We start from the raw sequence: 17,214 nt of genomic DNA on the forward strand, positions 1-17,214 counted from the left end.
CACACACATGATCCAGAGATCAATTAGCTGAGATGACCACCCCAGGCCTATGGGATACCTAGTCTCTATACATGTGTCTGCTCCCAGAGAGCACACCTAGACCACACAGAGAGAGATCCAGTGTCTTCTGTGGAGGAAAATGGCAGTCCCTCTTCCCTGTCCTGCAGATGTTGCTACTGGAGAACTTGATACATTTAACCAGATGGTACAGACTTTCACGGACTTAACAGATTGAATGTATTCCTGGTTACACTAAAACAATCCGAGGAAGATTCACTTCTGCCCAAAGTTCTTTCGTCTCTTCTTCCCAAAGGATCCCATGGGAAAGCTGTGAGAAAACAAGACTTGTCACTTGTAGGCTTGGTATGGCAGCATTTGCACATCCAAGTATGCTTACATGGCTTCTTTGGAGTCCTCTGTGACAGTCCCTGGAGCCACTAGATGCTAAGGATTCATGTTCTTCTGGTACATTGCAGCTGCTGCCTCAGTGTTAGGTACTGTAAACTAGCAACAATGTCTGATTTTAAGTCCCTGGTTTCTATTAGCGTGGGGATGCTGTTCTGAGCAGCAAATAGAGACAGGGCAGAATGAGAGAGCTCTGTTGGCACAGGAGAATGCAGAAGGTCAAATGGTACATGGAGTGGTGGTCACTTAGGTCTTTAGACTGCTGTGCATGGCCCATGTACGGATAGGCAGTGTCTTCTAGCATTCCCAAGTGACACTGCGACAGAAATGACGTGCATGGAGCCTCCAGAGTTGGGTGGCGTAGGATGGGTGGAGATCAGTGGGAGAATCTTGTGGAAGAAACTGTCTCAGCTAAGATCATCTAAGATCAAGACTCATTTTACAGTATTCTCAGAGAGACACATGGTGAGCAATAAGCAGATACGTGGAATAATTCTATATCATCCCAATAAATGTGTATGCAATGTCCAAGCCATGCCAAGCAATGCCATGAGAGCACAACTTTTAATCACGTGGAAACGACCCCACTTTTAGGCACCCAGTAAGCCTTTTCATTCTCCCAAGGGAACAGTTAAATGGGTAGAACACTTCTGAGTAGAGATTCTTGGCAGAATCCAGAAAGGCCCTCTTAAAGTGCCTGGTGGAACACTGTGCCTAGGTGCTAGAATAATGTGGGTATGTATGACAACATACATCTCTTACTTCTGATATCAACTTGACTAGAAGTCCTGCTCTCACCAGAGAAATAGGAATGCAAGTGACACGTGTCATATTAGGAAAGAAATCTTAAGTGATTGTTCACAGTTCACTATAAATCTTTTCTATCTTTTCTGGGATAAACAATGTTCTATATAGAAGCTACCCCATTAGCTAAAGTCTTATCCTAGTTTCCATCTTTCCTGAGTGATGTTCTAGACACAAGCTATCTCATTAGCTGGGGTCTTGTCCAATCCAAGAAGAACACATGGTAGGAATGATAAAAGTTGGTCATTTTAAGCCAATGAGATCATGAAGTCATTTGTTACTACAGCATAACCTGTCCACCCATCCTTCCTGATAATTCATGGGAACAAATGATTTAGGCAGCTATGGTTTTCATCTTTCAATTTATATGCTTGAGATCTGAAGGCCTTGAAAACAGAAACTTGGATTCTAGGTGAAACTGGGCTTTGATTGACAGACTCATGGGGTAGGGCCAGGGACACCTACTTAGTTTCTGACCATCCTGAGAAATGTCACAATAGGCAAAAGCCTTCTCTGAAAGAAAGGCAGTGGTGCAGTCCTTGTATAAGTGGCCTCCCACAAATCAGCATATTTGGAGAGACTTACTGCTCATACCGTCATAGTGAGAGAGAGTTCAACAAATGTCCTATCAGATTAGTATATTAATCTGATCCCAAACCTACTGAAGTGAAGCTCTATGAAGTAAAGCTCTGAGAAGACTGAGGGCTTCTACTCTCACCCAGGGAATACTACCCACGATTACATACCAGACTTGTGAGACTCTGAGGGCATCAGAGCCTCTGATAGTAATTCTTTGGGCAAGCTCTACTATGCTGAAAACTACCACAGAAAACCTTAGATTCTCATACTTCCTAAATGTTGCATTGCAATTCCTTTTTAAACATATGTATGCTTTTGTAGGAGACCAAATTATTAGGTGATTTTTATCTTATGGATGCTTCTACATTATTTCAAGAATTACACTGCACTCATATAAACAAAACATTTGTTGAAGTAATTAATGCATGAATGAATTACCCAGCTCATCAGTATATAAATCTGGAGAAGAACATAGGGTTGGGTTAATCCTAGCTGCTTTGGCTTGGAAAGCACTTATTTTAATAGCATGCTCATACACCGTGGCCTTTCCTTCAGCAGGGCCTGTCTTGGGGACTCTTGACTTATAAACAAAACAGCTGCCTATGGCATTGAGTCCAGGAAGTAGTGGCCAGCTGCCAGGAACCCTATGATCCCCCTGGAACAGCCTGGCCTCTGTGATCTAAAGGGCATATACACCACAAAGTACTTTTCTATTTTATATAATATGTAGTGACATAGGGTCAAGGAAGGGAACCATATCTTGTGCTGCAGTTAATGTCAAATTTGATTTGGCTGAGAGGTCTGCCTGAGGGCTTCTTCTTGCATTTCATCTTCAATACAGTGCTGTGACTTTTCACATCTGGAAAACCTGGTCCTGAGACAAGGTTGTTACTTGAATTCCTGAAGTTGGCCATCTCATCTAAAAATCCAGGATTCATTTGGAGTCCAGAAGATGGATCAGCTTACACTGCATCTGGTACACAATCTGGAGGAGACATAGGTCTAGAAGACACCACTAACGCAGAGGATGTGCTAGAGCTCCAGTTCCCACAGAAGCAACATGAGACTTGACCTAACTGAGCAAGGGATAGTGACCAAGGGGAAGGACTTAGGAGAGAAAAGCAAGTCTTGGGGATGAGAAGAAGCAAGGAAAGAGACAAAGGGACCAGTATGAAGGAGAACTGAGAGGAGGCTAGAAGGTAGTGTTGCCCCGGGAACTGCCAGTGATGTCCTATAAATGTACCCTTGCTCCTGGGTTTTGGCTCTAGGGTGTAGCCTGTTCATCAAATTAGACACTGGTGCTGGTACTTTAGAGATTCCATCTCTCTTCCTTCCAACAGCTTACCATTCATTAAATCTTGCTGATTTTGCCTCTTAACTGTCCTAAATTCATCCCTACTACCACTCCCCTGATTCAGAACTCATTATCTGTTGCTTAGACTATGGTAATAGCATGCTAATTGCTCTCCCTGCTTCTCTTTAAAGTTAATAAAGATTTGTAGGATGAAAAAATGCGAGAATACTGAGTTTAAAATACTGCTATTCTCATAGCAGCTCTCTGTTTGGGAAACGCAGCAAGAAGCCTGCCTACCATCTACTGAAAACACATACTTCTGTCGACAAGAACCATGATGCCCACAAGAGTCAGGCAGTACCACACAGCCTGTGTGTTGGGTTAGACCCAGCCCCTACCTTTTTCTTAGATGCCAGGGAGCCTGACTTCTGATGTCCTGTCCTTTGCTTCTTCACTGTTTTGAAGTACCCTATTCTAGGCTAACCATACATACGGCTTCTGATGTGATACCTGATTCATCAGGGCAGGGATCCCATAAAATTGGTAGGCAGTGCTACTGGGAAGGTGGCTAGAGAGAAGCAGGCTTCCTGAGGGGCAGCTCCCAGAAGCAGATGAAGCACACCTGGGGAAGCTGTCTTCCCCAGCTGAGTTAGCTCACAAGGCTGGCAGTCCAGATGGAGTGAGCTGTTAGCACGCCACATGCAATTTGGGCTTGCAGTTTCTTCTCTTTAGAAAATACTCTTTGCACCTTTCCTATCTCCCATCTCTCCCCAGCAACACCGAAAATCAAGTCACAGCATGTGCCCTTGGGCCCTCTGATCTTTAGCAAGCAGATTCATCATTTCCTTTTAACCCAGAGTTCGGGGAAATGACTATAACCCATGGTGGTCATGTGGGGTTGAATTTACTGATACTCCAGGTACAGGGAGAATGAAAAGGGATATTCATTCCAAGTAAGATATCACCTTAGGTGGCTTCTGTGAACCAAGTAGAGGAAAAGACAGGATTTGAGCAGTCTGTGAGCATTATAAATCCCTGTATATCCTCTTTTGGAATAATTGTTTGAGATGGCATTTCCCCCCAATCTGCTGAATTGTTCCAGAAAGGCAGGCATCCCCACAGATCTTCCTGGAAAGTCTGGTGATATGATGAAAAGAATATGCTGATAAAGAAGGCTTAATTTTGGTTCTAAAATTTTCACTTGGTTCTTTGGGTGAGAAAGAAAAATATCCCAAAGATATAATATAATATAAGAGACTCTCATGAAGTAACACAACTAAACTCTATACTGAGGACCCTCACTTTCCTCTAAAAGTGTCATGGTTGCAGCCAAGTGAAGCCCACTGTGGGAAGAAGTCTTTTCCTCAGCTCCCACAGTGTTGCACACGAGTCCCTGAATATTCCTGTAAAGATCAAAGAAGTACTGCATGTCTAAGGGAGATGAAGAGGTCCACCAACACAGCACCAGTCAGCTACTAGAGCATGTGGATTGGACCCACCACACAGGATACTTAGCCTCTCCTTCACAAGCTCACTGGAAGCTCTGAGAGCCAGATCGGCCTTGATAAATTCTCAACCAATGAACCTACCTTTCAGATAGACCTGTTTGCAAAGTCAATCTCTGATATTTTCTGTCTGTGTAAACTTCCCAACAATGGTCACACTTTGGGTCTCCAAGTTTCCATCTTTAACGCTGGGTGGACATATCTTCTTTTCACTATACACATGAACACTAAGTGGAGCATTCCACCGGGAGTATTACAGGATGCATAGTAGGTATTCAATAAAGGCCTCTTCCAAGCCATCCTCTAGGGTATCCTGTAATCAGCCCCATTTCCCACTGGTGATTCCTGGCCTTGCTCCTTTCTTACAGCCCACTTTCCCTCCCCATTAATAATTCTGTGCCTGTCCCCCTTTTGTCTTCACATGTGATTCTCTTCATTCACCCACTTTTATCCTATCTGAAGCTGCTCTGCTGTGGACAGCTGGGCTCAGCTTCACAGCTGAACCCTGAGCAGTTGTTTAGCTGCAGGCCCTTGGTTTAGTGCTTTGCTGTTCCCGTATTAAAATTCTTAACCATTTCATGTGCACTGGGCCTTGGAAATTATGGGGCTGCCTGGTGGAGTGGAATCAACCCTTTCTGCCGGATGCCCGGTACCATTTTTTATAATGGCCCTAGGCAAGCAGTTCTCCAAAACAGAGCATGCTGGAAGGACCTTGAGTGTCACTTGGTTCTGTGCTGGAAACTTTTAACCGATATTTGCCATTCAATCCCTGTCTTACCAGTGAAGAAAGAAAGGTCTCTCACACTGCTTGCCTAAAGCCATACAACTGGCAAACAGACTCTGAACCAGTTGTGTCTGAGGCCAAAAAGATGAGTTTTCGCACCCTTTTGCCCTAAGCAAATATCCATTCCGGGGGACGGAGGCAGGTGGGGAAGGCTGGCCTTTTTGCTATAATTAGATAAACTTCATTTGCATGTATCACTTGAACACTATTAATCGAACAAAGTCTCAAAGGAAAAGCTTACCACATAATTTCTGAAGGGATTTCTCAGAGTAGGTCTCTCGGTCACAGCCCTTGCCGATGTAATTGGTCTGCAGCTCCGCAGTGACCTGGAGGGAGGAGACAGCTCCATCACACGTCTCCAGGTGGATGCTGGGGAACAAGGGCATACTCCCCGAGCCAGGCTGGTACTCAATCCTTTTGGTCCAATCTGAATAAGCAAGAGGATTAAACCATTTACAGTCAGCCCAGCTAGACCCCTTGTTTCGAAAAGGTGAGTGCATTCCAATAAATCATTTCTTTCGACAATGAGATTAGTGAACGGTTTGAGAAAATGGAAGTTTTACATTTGCTGGATTAACGCTCCCGCCTTAAGAAAACACCCGGTTAACCAGAAGGCTGGGACGAAGCGGCATTGAGCCCCAGAAGATTATACAGAACACAGATTCACACACACCCTGGTCATCTACCTGCTTCTCAGTTTACTATGTATCTCGGGGAAAATGAAGTGAGTCATAGCACCCAGAAACGTCAGCGAGGCATTGGAAAAGTAGAAACTTGACCTTGAAAGATGCCGGGAACACTCAGAGCCTGCGTGGCACTGTGAGATAGTGGGATGGGGCTGGGATGGCAAGTAGGACCAATGGTGTGGACGGGCTGATGCCAATGCTGTCCTTTCTCTTTTATGTGCACTACCAGAGACCTTTTAAAGAGCTCTGTCTTTCCCCCATTCCCCCTATTTTATCTTGTCTGATGATTTTGGAGAACACAGGAAACATGGCCCTCCCTGCAGGGTATATGCAAAGCTACAGAGGAGAACACGGAGATTCTCAAACACTCAACACTGCGACTCAAGAACGGATGATCATTCTGTCACTGCTTTTCAGTGGAAAAATAATTGTGCGGTGATAAAGCCTTGAAGAGAAGCAAAAATCACAATCAAAATGGCAGCCCCAAAGAACGGAGCAGTCAAGGAGGAAACATGCCGGGTTTGCACGGGAATTGATTGACACGTAATAGCAGCAATCGAGCTTCGGAGACACTCACTTAAGACAAAGCAAGCTCCGAAAGACTGATAATTCGTGGTCCCAGAAAACAGGCACAATTCCACACCGGAAGGATCCATCTGAGAGGCTGTGCAACTGCGTCCCAGCTCGCTTCCAAAGCAGATGGGAGTCAGTGAGAGAAGCAAACTGGGGGTGCTATGAGTTGACAAGTCCCATGTGTTTGGCATCTGGAGCATCGTTAGATGGTCCAACTAGAAATGGGGATCTATGACATCCCTGACCTCACCTGTGAGAACATCAGGAAGTCCTGTATTTCTGAGACTTTAAGACAGCATGCAGCCATGAGGCACATGAGTCCCTGGGGGACAATGGCATTCATCAAAGAGATACTTTCAGAAAGCTAGCCTTAGGGACCAGCCAGGCGGCTGTCTTTACTGAGCAGCTATTTTGTTTAGGGTTCTATAAGCCTTGAGCACTATGGACACAGCAGTGAAGAGGTCAGGAGAGATAGATAGATAGATAGATAGATGGATGGATGGATGGATGGATGGATGGATAGATAGATAGATAGATTGATAGATAGATAGATAGATAGATTAGATAGATAGATAGATAGATAGATTAGATAGATAGATAGATAGATAGATAGATTAGATAGATAGATAGATAGATAGATAGATAGATAGATGGATAGATAGATAGATAGATAGATAGAGCTGAAATGGGGGAGTCATTTGTGGCAATGGATTCCTGCACATATAATGGGGTTCTGACTGAGGGACGGCCAATGGCCACTTGTAACAGATTCCAACCATTTTCTGGATAACCACGCAATACGCGGTTAGCTTAGAGGTTCCATGTTAATTGTTGGCTTTTGCCAGGGATTATGAAAAGCATGCCAGGAGCAGAAGTTAGGAGCATGGTTGTGAGGTTTGACCCCAGGGAAGCAGACAATGGAAGGATGTGCTGGTGACTACATCCAAACCCACAGAGGAAAAATATACCCAATTACAGTCTCCAGCGCCGAGACTAAACCACCCCATTGCATCCAGGAAGTCCCTCTGCAGCAGACGGCTTAATATCCTTAGTTCAATCCTAAGAACAAACCATAGAACAAAGGAAAGGAAGGCTTTTGTCAGAGCACTCTCTGAGAGCCGCAGTATTTTAAGAAACCATCCACAACTAGAGAGTAATGCATCCCAGGTACAAAATGTTTCATGTCACTGTGTTTGATCATGCTATTTCTTCTACATGGCCTCTCCTCTCTTCTTGGCATATCCTTCATGCCTCTTTCTGAGGTTTCTTTTCCAGGTAGATGCCTCTGTCATGTCTTCACGGTGCTCGATGCATTAGTATGCAGCATTGGGCCCAAGTTTGGGCTATGACTGACTCTCCATCAGGTAGCAGGCACCTGGTCCAGGGTAGATTCTTACTAGCTAGCAGAGAAAAGTGCTCCGAGTCCCCTGTTACAGCACATTGAAACTATCGACCTGTGGCTAGTTTCCCTCAGTAGCTGTGAAATCCTTAAAAGCAGGGGTTTTGAGGTTTATGTTTGAATCTTCCACAGTTAGCGCTTGGCTTTTTACACGGCAATCCCAGTGTTGGAAATATTTGCCAGGACGACCTGGAGAAGGCTGAAGACCTCACTGCTGCAATGGCAGCCCATCCTGAGTTCCAGACAGAACCTTGTCTACCATTTCCTGTCGCTGGCCTTTCCGAGCTATCTTCAGCTCTTCGGAACCATTCCTCCCCACAGCTGCACAGAGTACAGTTGCTTCTCTGTGCTTGGCAAGGCATTTGGTCCCTAGATGACAATGGAAGAATCTGCTTCCTTCTGAACAAGAGACAGAACCTAGGAGATAGCCTGCTTTCTTCCCTCCCTCCTGGGATCCTCTTAGCAAGTTGCAAATGGTTTTGTGAAGCAGACTTTGTTGTGAGCCCAGTGACACGAATTGAGGGCCCTCGAGTATAAGAATCCTCCACTCCATGACTCTGGCCACAGAACTGACTCCATTTTCTTGGTGGGCTTTGCTGCCATCTTTCTCATTATATATCTACATGGTTATTTCTGAGGAGAAAATAGCATAGAAAAGGAGCAAACAGAGCAGAAACAAAATTGTGATGCAAAAGGCCAATCTAACAGCTCTGTTCTCCTGTTACCATTTGCTTGGCAGGGCTGAACTCTCTCTGGCCATCATGGAAGTCAGGTACAAAAGAGCTTTCAAAGGAGCAAACCGCCAGTCACTCTGGCGACCTCACGAGGCTTGTTTTTGAGGGTTACGAGGAACAGGCAAAATTGCCACTATCTAATAAAAGAAATCGATGAAGCTTTCAGAGTACAACATCCTTGAGAGAGTAGAAGCTTGCACAAACATCTTTAAACTCTTACAAAAAGAGGCTGAGGAGGGCTTGAGAGAGCCAAAGGAAGCCATCACATCCAGCCTACACCACATGGCATGTCTGTTCCTCTTTATTCTCAGAAGGGCGAGAGAGTATAGTGTTTAAAAGTATGTTCCCACCCCGAGTTCAGCACTTCCAGCCTTGCCACCTGCTATGGAACTTTGTGGAAATCATCTGTCTTTCCAAAGTCCAGGTTTCTACAAATTTGCAACAGCTACTTAGAATTCTGGGAGAGGGAATTAAAAACAGAGCTATGTCACCATCAAACATAGGGACATGTTCAAAAGATACATAGCTGTTAAATTATCATTTCTTAAACAATATGTCAGGAAGAGACTATTGGTCAGTTCATCCTCCAAGCTCTTTTATAACTGCCTTTTTATTTAATCCTTACTGGGACCCAGTGTAGGGATGTTACTGTCCTAATTGCCCAAATGAGGAAGCAACAGCTGAAAATTGGTGTGACTTGCCCAGGGCCACACAGCTCTTTTGCAGAAGTTCCCCACTGAGCCAGAGAATTCACCAGAACTGAGGACTACTGCCACTTCTTTAACAGATTTACTTTTAAAGGCCTACTTGCACTGGGTTCTTAAAGGGATAAGTTATCGATAAAGGATGGGGGAGTGTGGTTGGCTTCGTCCTTACCTCGGGGCAGTTAGTAGTTTTACAGCCTCTGGAACAATGACAAGCAAGTGATGGCAGGTAGCAAAAGTGACAGAGCCCCATTCTTGGGCTTTGTGCACACACACAGTAAAAAATGAATCTGTGAAAAGTGGGAGTTGTTCTCGGTTCTAGCAAATCCCTAGGCTAAGTGGGGAGATTCTGTAAGAGAATTGTATATCCCTGGGGAAGTCACATCAATTTTCAGCCATCACTTCATGTGGCCCAGGGGACAATTTCTATGTAGAAGAGTGGAGAGATGTGGGTTTGAACCTCAACTGCTCCAAACCCAGATATGTGACCTTAGCAGAGTCAGTGTCATCTCCTATGAAATAGTTCCATCTGCTCCTGAGGTGATCAGGAGCCTCCAAAGAGACAATGCAACCTAAGAAACTTACCATGATGCTTTTGTAAGAACATCTCACTTCTGGTCTCCTAAGCCCAAGGACCTTACCATGATGCTTTGTAAGAACATCTCACTTCTGATCTCACAAGCCTCCCAAATTGTCCTGCTTATAAAAAACACACAAACTCCCCAAAACAAAACCAAATACCTTGTCAGTCTGTAAAAGGTCTAAGCAATTCTGTTGCTGCCCTGAACACTTAACTATTGTGTGGTATACTTAATAAGTTAATATAACAATAATAATGATAATGATAATGATAATAATAATAATAACACAGTAAACTATATAAATAATCTAAGTTATGATTAAAACAAGAGGGAGTAAATATGTTATTGGTTGACATAATGACATAATATCTCTATGTATTATAAATAAAATGTTTGATTGATATGTATTTTGGGTAGTAAGTGATCAAGTCAAGATGATAAAAATGTCCAGCACTAAAAAAAAAATAGTCTAGATGCTGATTTATAAACTGACTCAGTTTTTTTTTTTAAGTGAACAGAAAGACACTGACTACCTGCTGTTTTAATAACAAGGCCTAAATTACCCTGACAGTTTTCCTGAGGATGCTAAGAGTGGAATGGCATTGAGATTTAAACTCCTTTTTGTGGATTAAGGATTTGGAAACATGATGATTTTATTAGAATTCCTGCTAAATTTATTGATCCCACATTTTTTTTTTAATTGGGAGTAACCATTTCAACTAGTAACCACCTACAGTTGAAAAGAAGCAAATCAGAGATTTCCAGAAAGCACAAGCTTTGTGACTTTCATACCAAGACATTCAAGTCATTCCATTGTCCTAATCTGGCCTCTGGGGATGTCACAGGAGGCTGGAAGGGACAGACACGGGCTTGTCCTAGTCAATCTTTCTTTCCCTAGCTGTACATACCTGGGTGCTTCCAGCTCCTTCCACTCTCAGGAGCTGAAGGAGCATCACGGGTCTCCTGGGAAGTTGCTGGATTCCCATAGCTGGGTAGCTGGGGGCTGGGATCCTGGGAGTGGGGGCTGGGATCTTGGGGGTGGGGAGTGGGAGTGGGGAGCAGGAGAATAGGAAAGGAGTTCAATGAACAGATTTGACTGGGGTCCATTCAGTGCTTTCTCTAAGATATGGTAATTTGGGTTTGGTCACCAATGGTCTAGTCCTGCTACCAGAAGAAGCTACCATGGTACCTTGGCTAAGCAGTGGCCATCTTGTGCAGTCAAACTGGGACAGTGGGTAAGGAAGGATTAGGCTGCAGAGGTCAAGTGGAAGTCAGAGGGCTAACTGTGTAAGAGATTTAGATTTAAATATGTATGTGTTTAGAGAAACCATGAAATACCCAGAGTGAGTTTAAACGCTCATTGGAGAACTAGGCCAGGGATTAGGGGTCACTTTCAGAAGAGCAGAGCACTCCTTCTGGCTGACCCATGATCAATCAGTGTGTGCTCTGCTATACAAAGAGGTAGGGACCTCCATCCAGCACAATTCACTCATCTTTCCGAGTCTCATCTCTGCATCTAAACGGATAGGTACATGACTCTGGCTCTGCCACCTCAAGTTCTTGGGTGTGAGGTCTCACTCACTGGGCCCCCCAACTTTCATTTCTTTCACTCAAATGCAGTTTGTCTGGGACTGCTCCAAAGCCCATGGGCGGAGGCGGTGGCTGTTACAATCATTCACCTGTTACATGATAGTAACTTACTAAGCCCCTACTATGTACCAGACAGAACCTGAGGGATGGGAGGCAGAGTCCTTACCTCTTACTTCTAGGAAAGCCCCAGTTACACACCAGCTTAAGGCTGACAGGAACAGTGAAGTAATTTTAGAGCATGGAGGAGACACGAAGACTTTCTGGAAGAAGTGACTAGGGTGTTTGTTTTAATACAGGTTTTAACCATTGTTGTTAGCGTGTGTGCGTGTGTGTGTGTGTGTGTGTGTGTGTGTGTGTGTGTGTGTGTGAGGCCAACACATCAGGATACAATTGCTGCTGGAGGTGTTGAGGTTCTCACAGGTTCCCCAGAGAAATGAGTGACCATATGAAACAGCAGTGCCAATCAAGAGGCAGAGGATGGCAGAAACCACGGTCGTGGCTCTCTACTGTGTCTTCCACAGAAAGAAACAACAAAGGACTCTAGAAATGCAGGCTAGTCTTGGCTGGTCTGGGAATTTCAGAGGCCTCTAGAGCACCAGAGCTGTGTTTAGGGGTATGGTGGCCATGTCTGTGTGTCTGGGGCAGTCAGAGAGTGGGCAGTAGTGTGAGGGACAGCTGTAGGCTTACACTAGACCATATGGATTGATTGGTTCACATTCTATGGGGTAAGCAAAGCTCTAAATACCAATGCTTTGAAACTCGAAAAACATAAGATTGAGTTTATGCCACACGGTGCAGTCGGCACACGGCCTTGGGATAGAGGGCAAGTCCAATACAGCTCTCCCAGGACTGGGTAAGTTCAAGTGGCATGGCATGCATAGAAAAGATGTTACATTCACCCAATCTTGGCTTGAACTACCCAGAAGCCTGGAATGACTCAGAGTTTGGACAAGGTAGAGGCTACCGGGGCCTGCTATGAGCACAGTCTAGAAAGGAGTGTTGGCGACAGGTGACCAGAACCATGGGAGAGTTCTTTGGTATATACAAAACAGTGCCCTTGAGTGAAAAGGGTAAGTGCTCAGAATCCTGTACCTTTGTGGCTCCTCAGGCTGAGCCCCTCCCTCAGCATCTGGGCTCCACTTTGGGCAATGCCAGGAAATGGTAGATGGTAATGGTACTGAGCGGCAGGACCCTGAGTGCAGACACTGCCTCTCCTGCTACCAGCTGCTGCACCACTTGTGGGCTATGAACCCTTTCTGCAAAATGGGGAATTGGGTGGGGTGGGAGATTGTGGTTGTATCTCATGAGGCTTTTGTGTACTAAGATGGTGCCAGTCAGAAGCCTAGCAGGGCTCAGGAATTTATGTCTTTATGAGGCTTCTGAATGCTGGCTTCACAGGATTGCCTGAAAATCTGAATGTAGGCTCTGCTATCTATTCAACCAACCCTCAGAGGTGAGAAACAGTGCTCTCAGGCTTGGTCCTCCCAGCCCTGTGAAGGGGAAGTGTTCTCTCCTACTGGAGAGGGAGAGGAAGCTGGGGTGGCTGGAGAGTGTATGACTTCCTGGGAATCTTAAGGCCAGAGGCTGACCTAGCTGTTGTCCTGGGTTGACCTGAGCCCTAAACTTCCAAAAGTATCCTCTGTCTTTCTGATTTGCTTTTATTTTCCCACCTTGTCTGTCATGGTTCAGGACCATCCTCTTTTGGAGGGAGACAGGAATTGGAGCCACTGAAGAGTCAGGGGCATGGCAGGGCATCCAGTCTGAGCTACTTACTGCTTGGAAGGATCCCTGACTAGTTGGTTGGTTAACTGTCCGTATCTTTAAATTCCCAATGATTTCGAAACACCAGGCTCCGGGCTTCCGTTGGCACCAGAACCCACAAATGACATGACTGGTCCTCTTTTGCCAGTTTTCTTGGGTCATGCTCTTTAACCTTTCTAAGCCTCAGTTTCTTTATCTTTAGAATGGGATCACTACATGTCCCAAGGGAAGGCACCAAAGCATAACTACTAGGACTAGGGCTTTGAAACCAGCTCTGATGTGATCCCAGCTCTGCTGTTTACTCCCGGGGGCAAGTCGTTTCCTTCTCTCTGTGAATTTACTCAGGCAAACACCTAGTTCAGAGTCAATTATAGTGTTTATATGAGATAATAAATGCCAACCACTTAGCCCTGTGCCTGATATGCATAGGCACATACATTCCAAGTGTCTGAGTGTTAAATTATTTGCCTTTCTCTTTTTCCAATTAAAAACAATTACACACAGGAACCATTTAAAAAGAAACACAACACAAACTCTGTGAACTCAATTACAAGTGTGAGGACTCCCCTCTCTTTTTTTTATGACTGACCCCTTTGCCATTTGCTATATATCATTTTAGCAACGACGTCTTTACTACCTTTTAATTCCTACTAAAAGAGATAATTAACTACAAAGAGAGCGAAGGGGGGTGGCATGGATCTCTGGACCCAGATCTTTGCTTAAGCCTCAGACCACACTCTTGCTGCTCCCTCTGTCTGGGCTTCTGGCCCTTCTCCAAACCTCAGCTGCTGGGTGGCTCTGGAACAGAGGTTTCTCAGGTCTACTTTGGTGGAGAGCCTGTCTCTACTTCCATTTGGTCCTGGCTCCTGAGAAACCATTATTTACATATTTGTTTAAGTCCCAGCCTCATTCTAGGGTCAGGTCAGTATGTCACACAATGAGGAAACACTCAGTAATTATCTATAAGGTCATGTGTATGATTTGGAACATGCACACACACACACACACACACACACACACACACACACACACACGTGTATTCTGGAACTATTGCTGCCCAACAGCAGGAGTCTGTTACTATCCTTGTGGTTTGACACACCTTGTCTATCTCTCACCACCCCTAGCACCTGGTCAACTGCCAAATGCCAGGCTGCCAGGCCTTAAAGTGGGATGGATTGAAGACACCCCCACTGCTGTGTGTGGAGGATGGGGTAGGGTGGGCGCATATACTGATATTTTTATCAACTACTTTAACGTTGGGAATATCCTCATATTTTTCACCATATTTAGTTTCCTTATTTATTGTCAATGAATGACAGATGACGTAACTCAAAATTTGTCTTGCCATGATATTTTCTTAAGTTTACGGGGAACAGAAGGGATTTCCTCCTATGCCTGGTCAACACTGTGACTACTAGTTTCTACGTCTCATCCTGAAGACCTCAGGGTCACAGATGGCAGAGGGTGTTCCGAGGCTCATCTCAGTAGCACTGGGAAGCTTCAGGCAGCTTCCTGCCCAACAGCCAGGCTTTTCTTCGACCCAATTCCCTGGCTTATCACTGTTCAATAGGAGAACTTTTGCCTGCAGCACAGGACATGTTGAGATGACTTGTCTGGAAGACTGGACCGATCCCTGTCTACCTTACCTTGTATAATGTGAAGGCAAAAGCTTGTTCTGGAACAGGTTCTCACTTGCTCTGTATCCTGATCTGACCCCTCAACGTGTTTGCTACAGGCCCACCAAGTCCAGAGAGAAAATGAAGGCATAGGTGCCCAGCGGTACTTTCACAGAGTCATTTCATATTTATTCAGTCTAATAACAGCAAAATTCTGGGTATGCATCCTGGCTATCCCTTTCTCCCTTTAAAGAAACTTGTTCCTCTTTTTGTTTCATGATATGCTGGCCAGTGACTGATTGTGAGAAACTTTAGTCCTTCCCTGAAGATAAGCTGAGGAGCTCTGGTTTAAATAGCATTTATCAAAATTAGTTCCTAAAACCTGCTTCTAAGGCCTTCAGCTCTGACTTCTGAGCATTGCAAGATTTAAGCTGTGTGTCCAGGGTGCTTTTAGAGCCTACTAACCTGCACCAAGGTTTAGATGGCTCCCGAGGTCAACATGTCTTCATGCTAGTCTGACGACCATCATACATCTCACCTAAACCAATTACTCTATTAACCTCTTTACTTCTCTTTGTTTTTCCGTCCTATATATTGGATACCATTGTATATCTACAACTCTTTCAACTTCTCTTCTGAGATGTTCCCTGTCTCTGACTTTGCTTTCTCTTCACCATGTAAGGGCCATCTTTGTTCTTCTTGGATTTCTGTCTGTAGACTGCATGGGATGGTGGCTGGCTTTAGTATCACCCCACAAAATAAACAAACAAATAAAAACTTGTAATGACTTTCTTTCCCAGCCCCAGAAGATTGCTACACTTGATCTTAGCCAAAAGGCCAAGAAGCGATAGAAGATGGCATAAATAGACTTCGGAAACCCAAGTTTAGATAATATTGGGCAAGAAATTCCCTCACACTTGTAAGCCTTGGCCATACAGGATGAGTTGAGGAAGATCCACACCTTGTGATTGAACACCTGCTAAGGGGACTCTGTGGTCCAGACACTAGCATAGCAAAATGAGACACCATATCAAGGGACCTCATAAGAAGTTGTCCTCCCCTTTTTGGGACACAGGTTATAGTCTCATAAGTACCATAGATACAGAACAGGGTTCTAGTAACATTCTAGAATATGCCTTCCTGCTTCAGTAAGGCTACACATCCCTGTTCCTATTGAGTTGGGGTTAAGGGACATGATTGTTTTTAACTAGTTAAACAACAGTGAATAGTTCTGCAGGGAAAATTTTTAAGTCTACGAATGTTAGGGAAAACCCCCCAGGCCCCTATTATTCCTGGGTAGAATGCAGGTAGAGAGTCATTCAGCTGCTGAGGAGGGCATTGTTGCTCCAGGGTTACTTTTAGATTTGGTCAAGATGGATAATGGAAGAGGAAGGACTTCATGAGTTGGAGCCAGGAATAGCACAAAACAATGCACAGAACTGCACCTAGAATTATGAGCAAGGACCCCTTCACGAGCCTTCCTTCCCCCCAGTAGGGAACTTTAAACCTTTATCAGTGAGGTTGCATCAGTGCTGTGTAAAGCTGATGGACATTTGTGGGCTTCCTTCCTTTCCTTCCCTTACACGTTATCCTGCTCCTGGACTCTGTGCTATATGTTCTGTCTGTGTATAGAAATACCATGTTCATTCTGGATCACATGTCTCTCAACAGAAGATCTCTCTAGACCTTATGGGCATCATGGCTTTGGGTGGTAATTTGAGAAATGTTTGAAGATCCTAGGAAAGATATAGATATATTTATAGTCACAGAGAAGAGTTCACTGTGACAAAGAGGGGGTCTGTAGAGACTGTTCGTGACAGCAGACAGTTCTATGTAGAAACTCCATGAGGCAATGCATGTTTCTATTTACTCTTGCTAGCTTCTGTGTCTGCGAAACAAACAAACGATCAAACAAACAAACAAACAAAAAAACCCATACATACCAGATAGGCTACTGACCAGTGATGTTTCTAGAATAAGAAGGTGGAACAGAAAGTCTCCTTGTGACCTGGAGTCAATATCAAGTTTGAAAACAAGTGTAAGCATCCTGGCCCCAAAAGCAACTATTAGAATGGGTTTCAGTGGTGTGGGGAGAATGCTGGGGAAGGGAAAGTACCAGTGGACTTTGGTAGAGCAGGAAGGTCAAGATCCTTACCCAAGTGGAGATGGATCCAGGACAAACTGGCTAAAGCTTTTCAT

General features: G+C 44.6%; 1 protein-coding gene across 1 annotated transcript in view; it reads right to left on the reverse strand.

The window, feature by feature from the left end:
* CLSTN2 (calsyntenin 2) overlaps positions 1–17,214 on the reverse strand; it is a gene marked incomplete at both ends in the record, with an annotated part of 550,546 nt that overhangs the window by 85,671 nt on the left and 447,661 nt on the right. Inside the window, one exon of the mRNA XM_080934098.1 lies at positions 5,613–5,798. Within this exon, the coding sequence (XP_080790224.1) occupies positions 5,613–5,798 (186 nt within the window). The remainder of the gene's footprint in view (positions 1–5,612; positions 5,799–17,214) is intronic.

This window comes from Micromys minutus, assembly GCF_963924665.1.
Source record: "Micromys minutus genome assembly, chromosome: 21".
NCBI classification, from domain to species: Eukaryota; Metazoa; Chordata; class Mammalia; order Rodentia; family Muridae; genus Micromys; species Micromys minutus.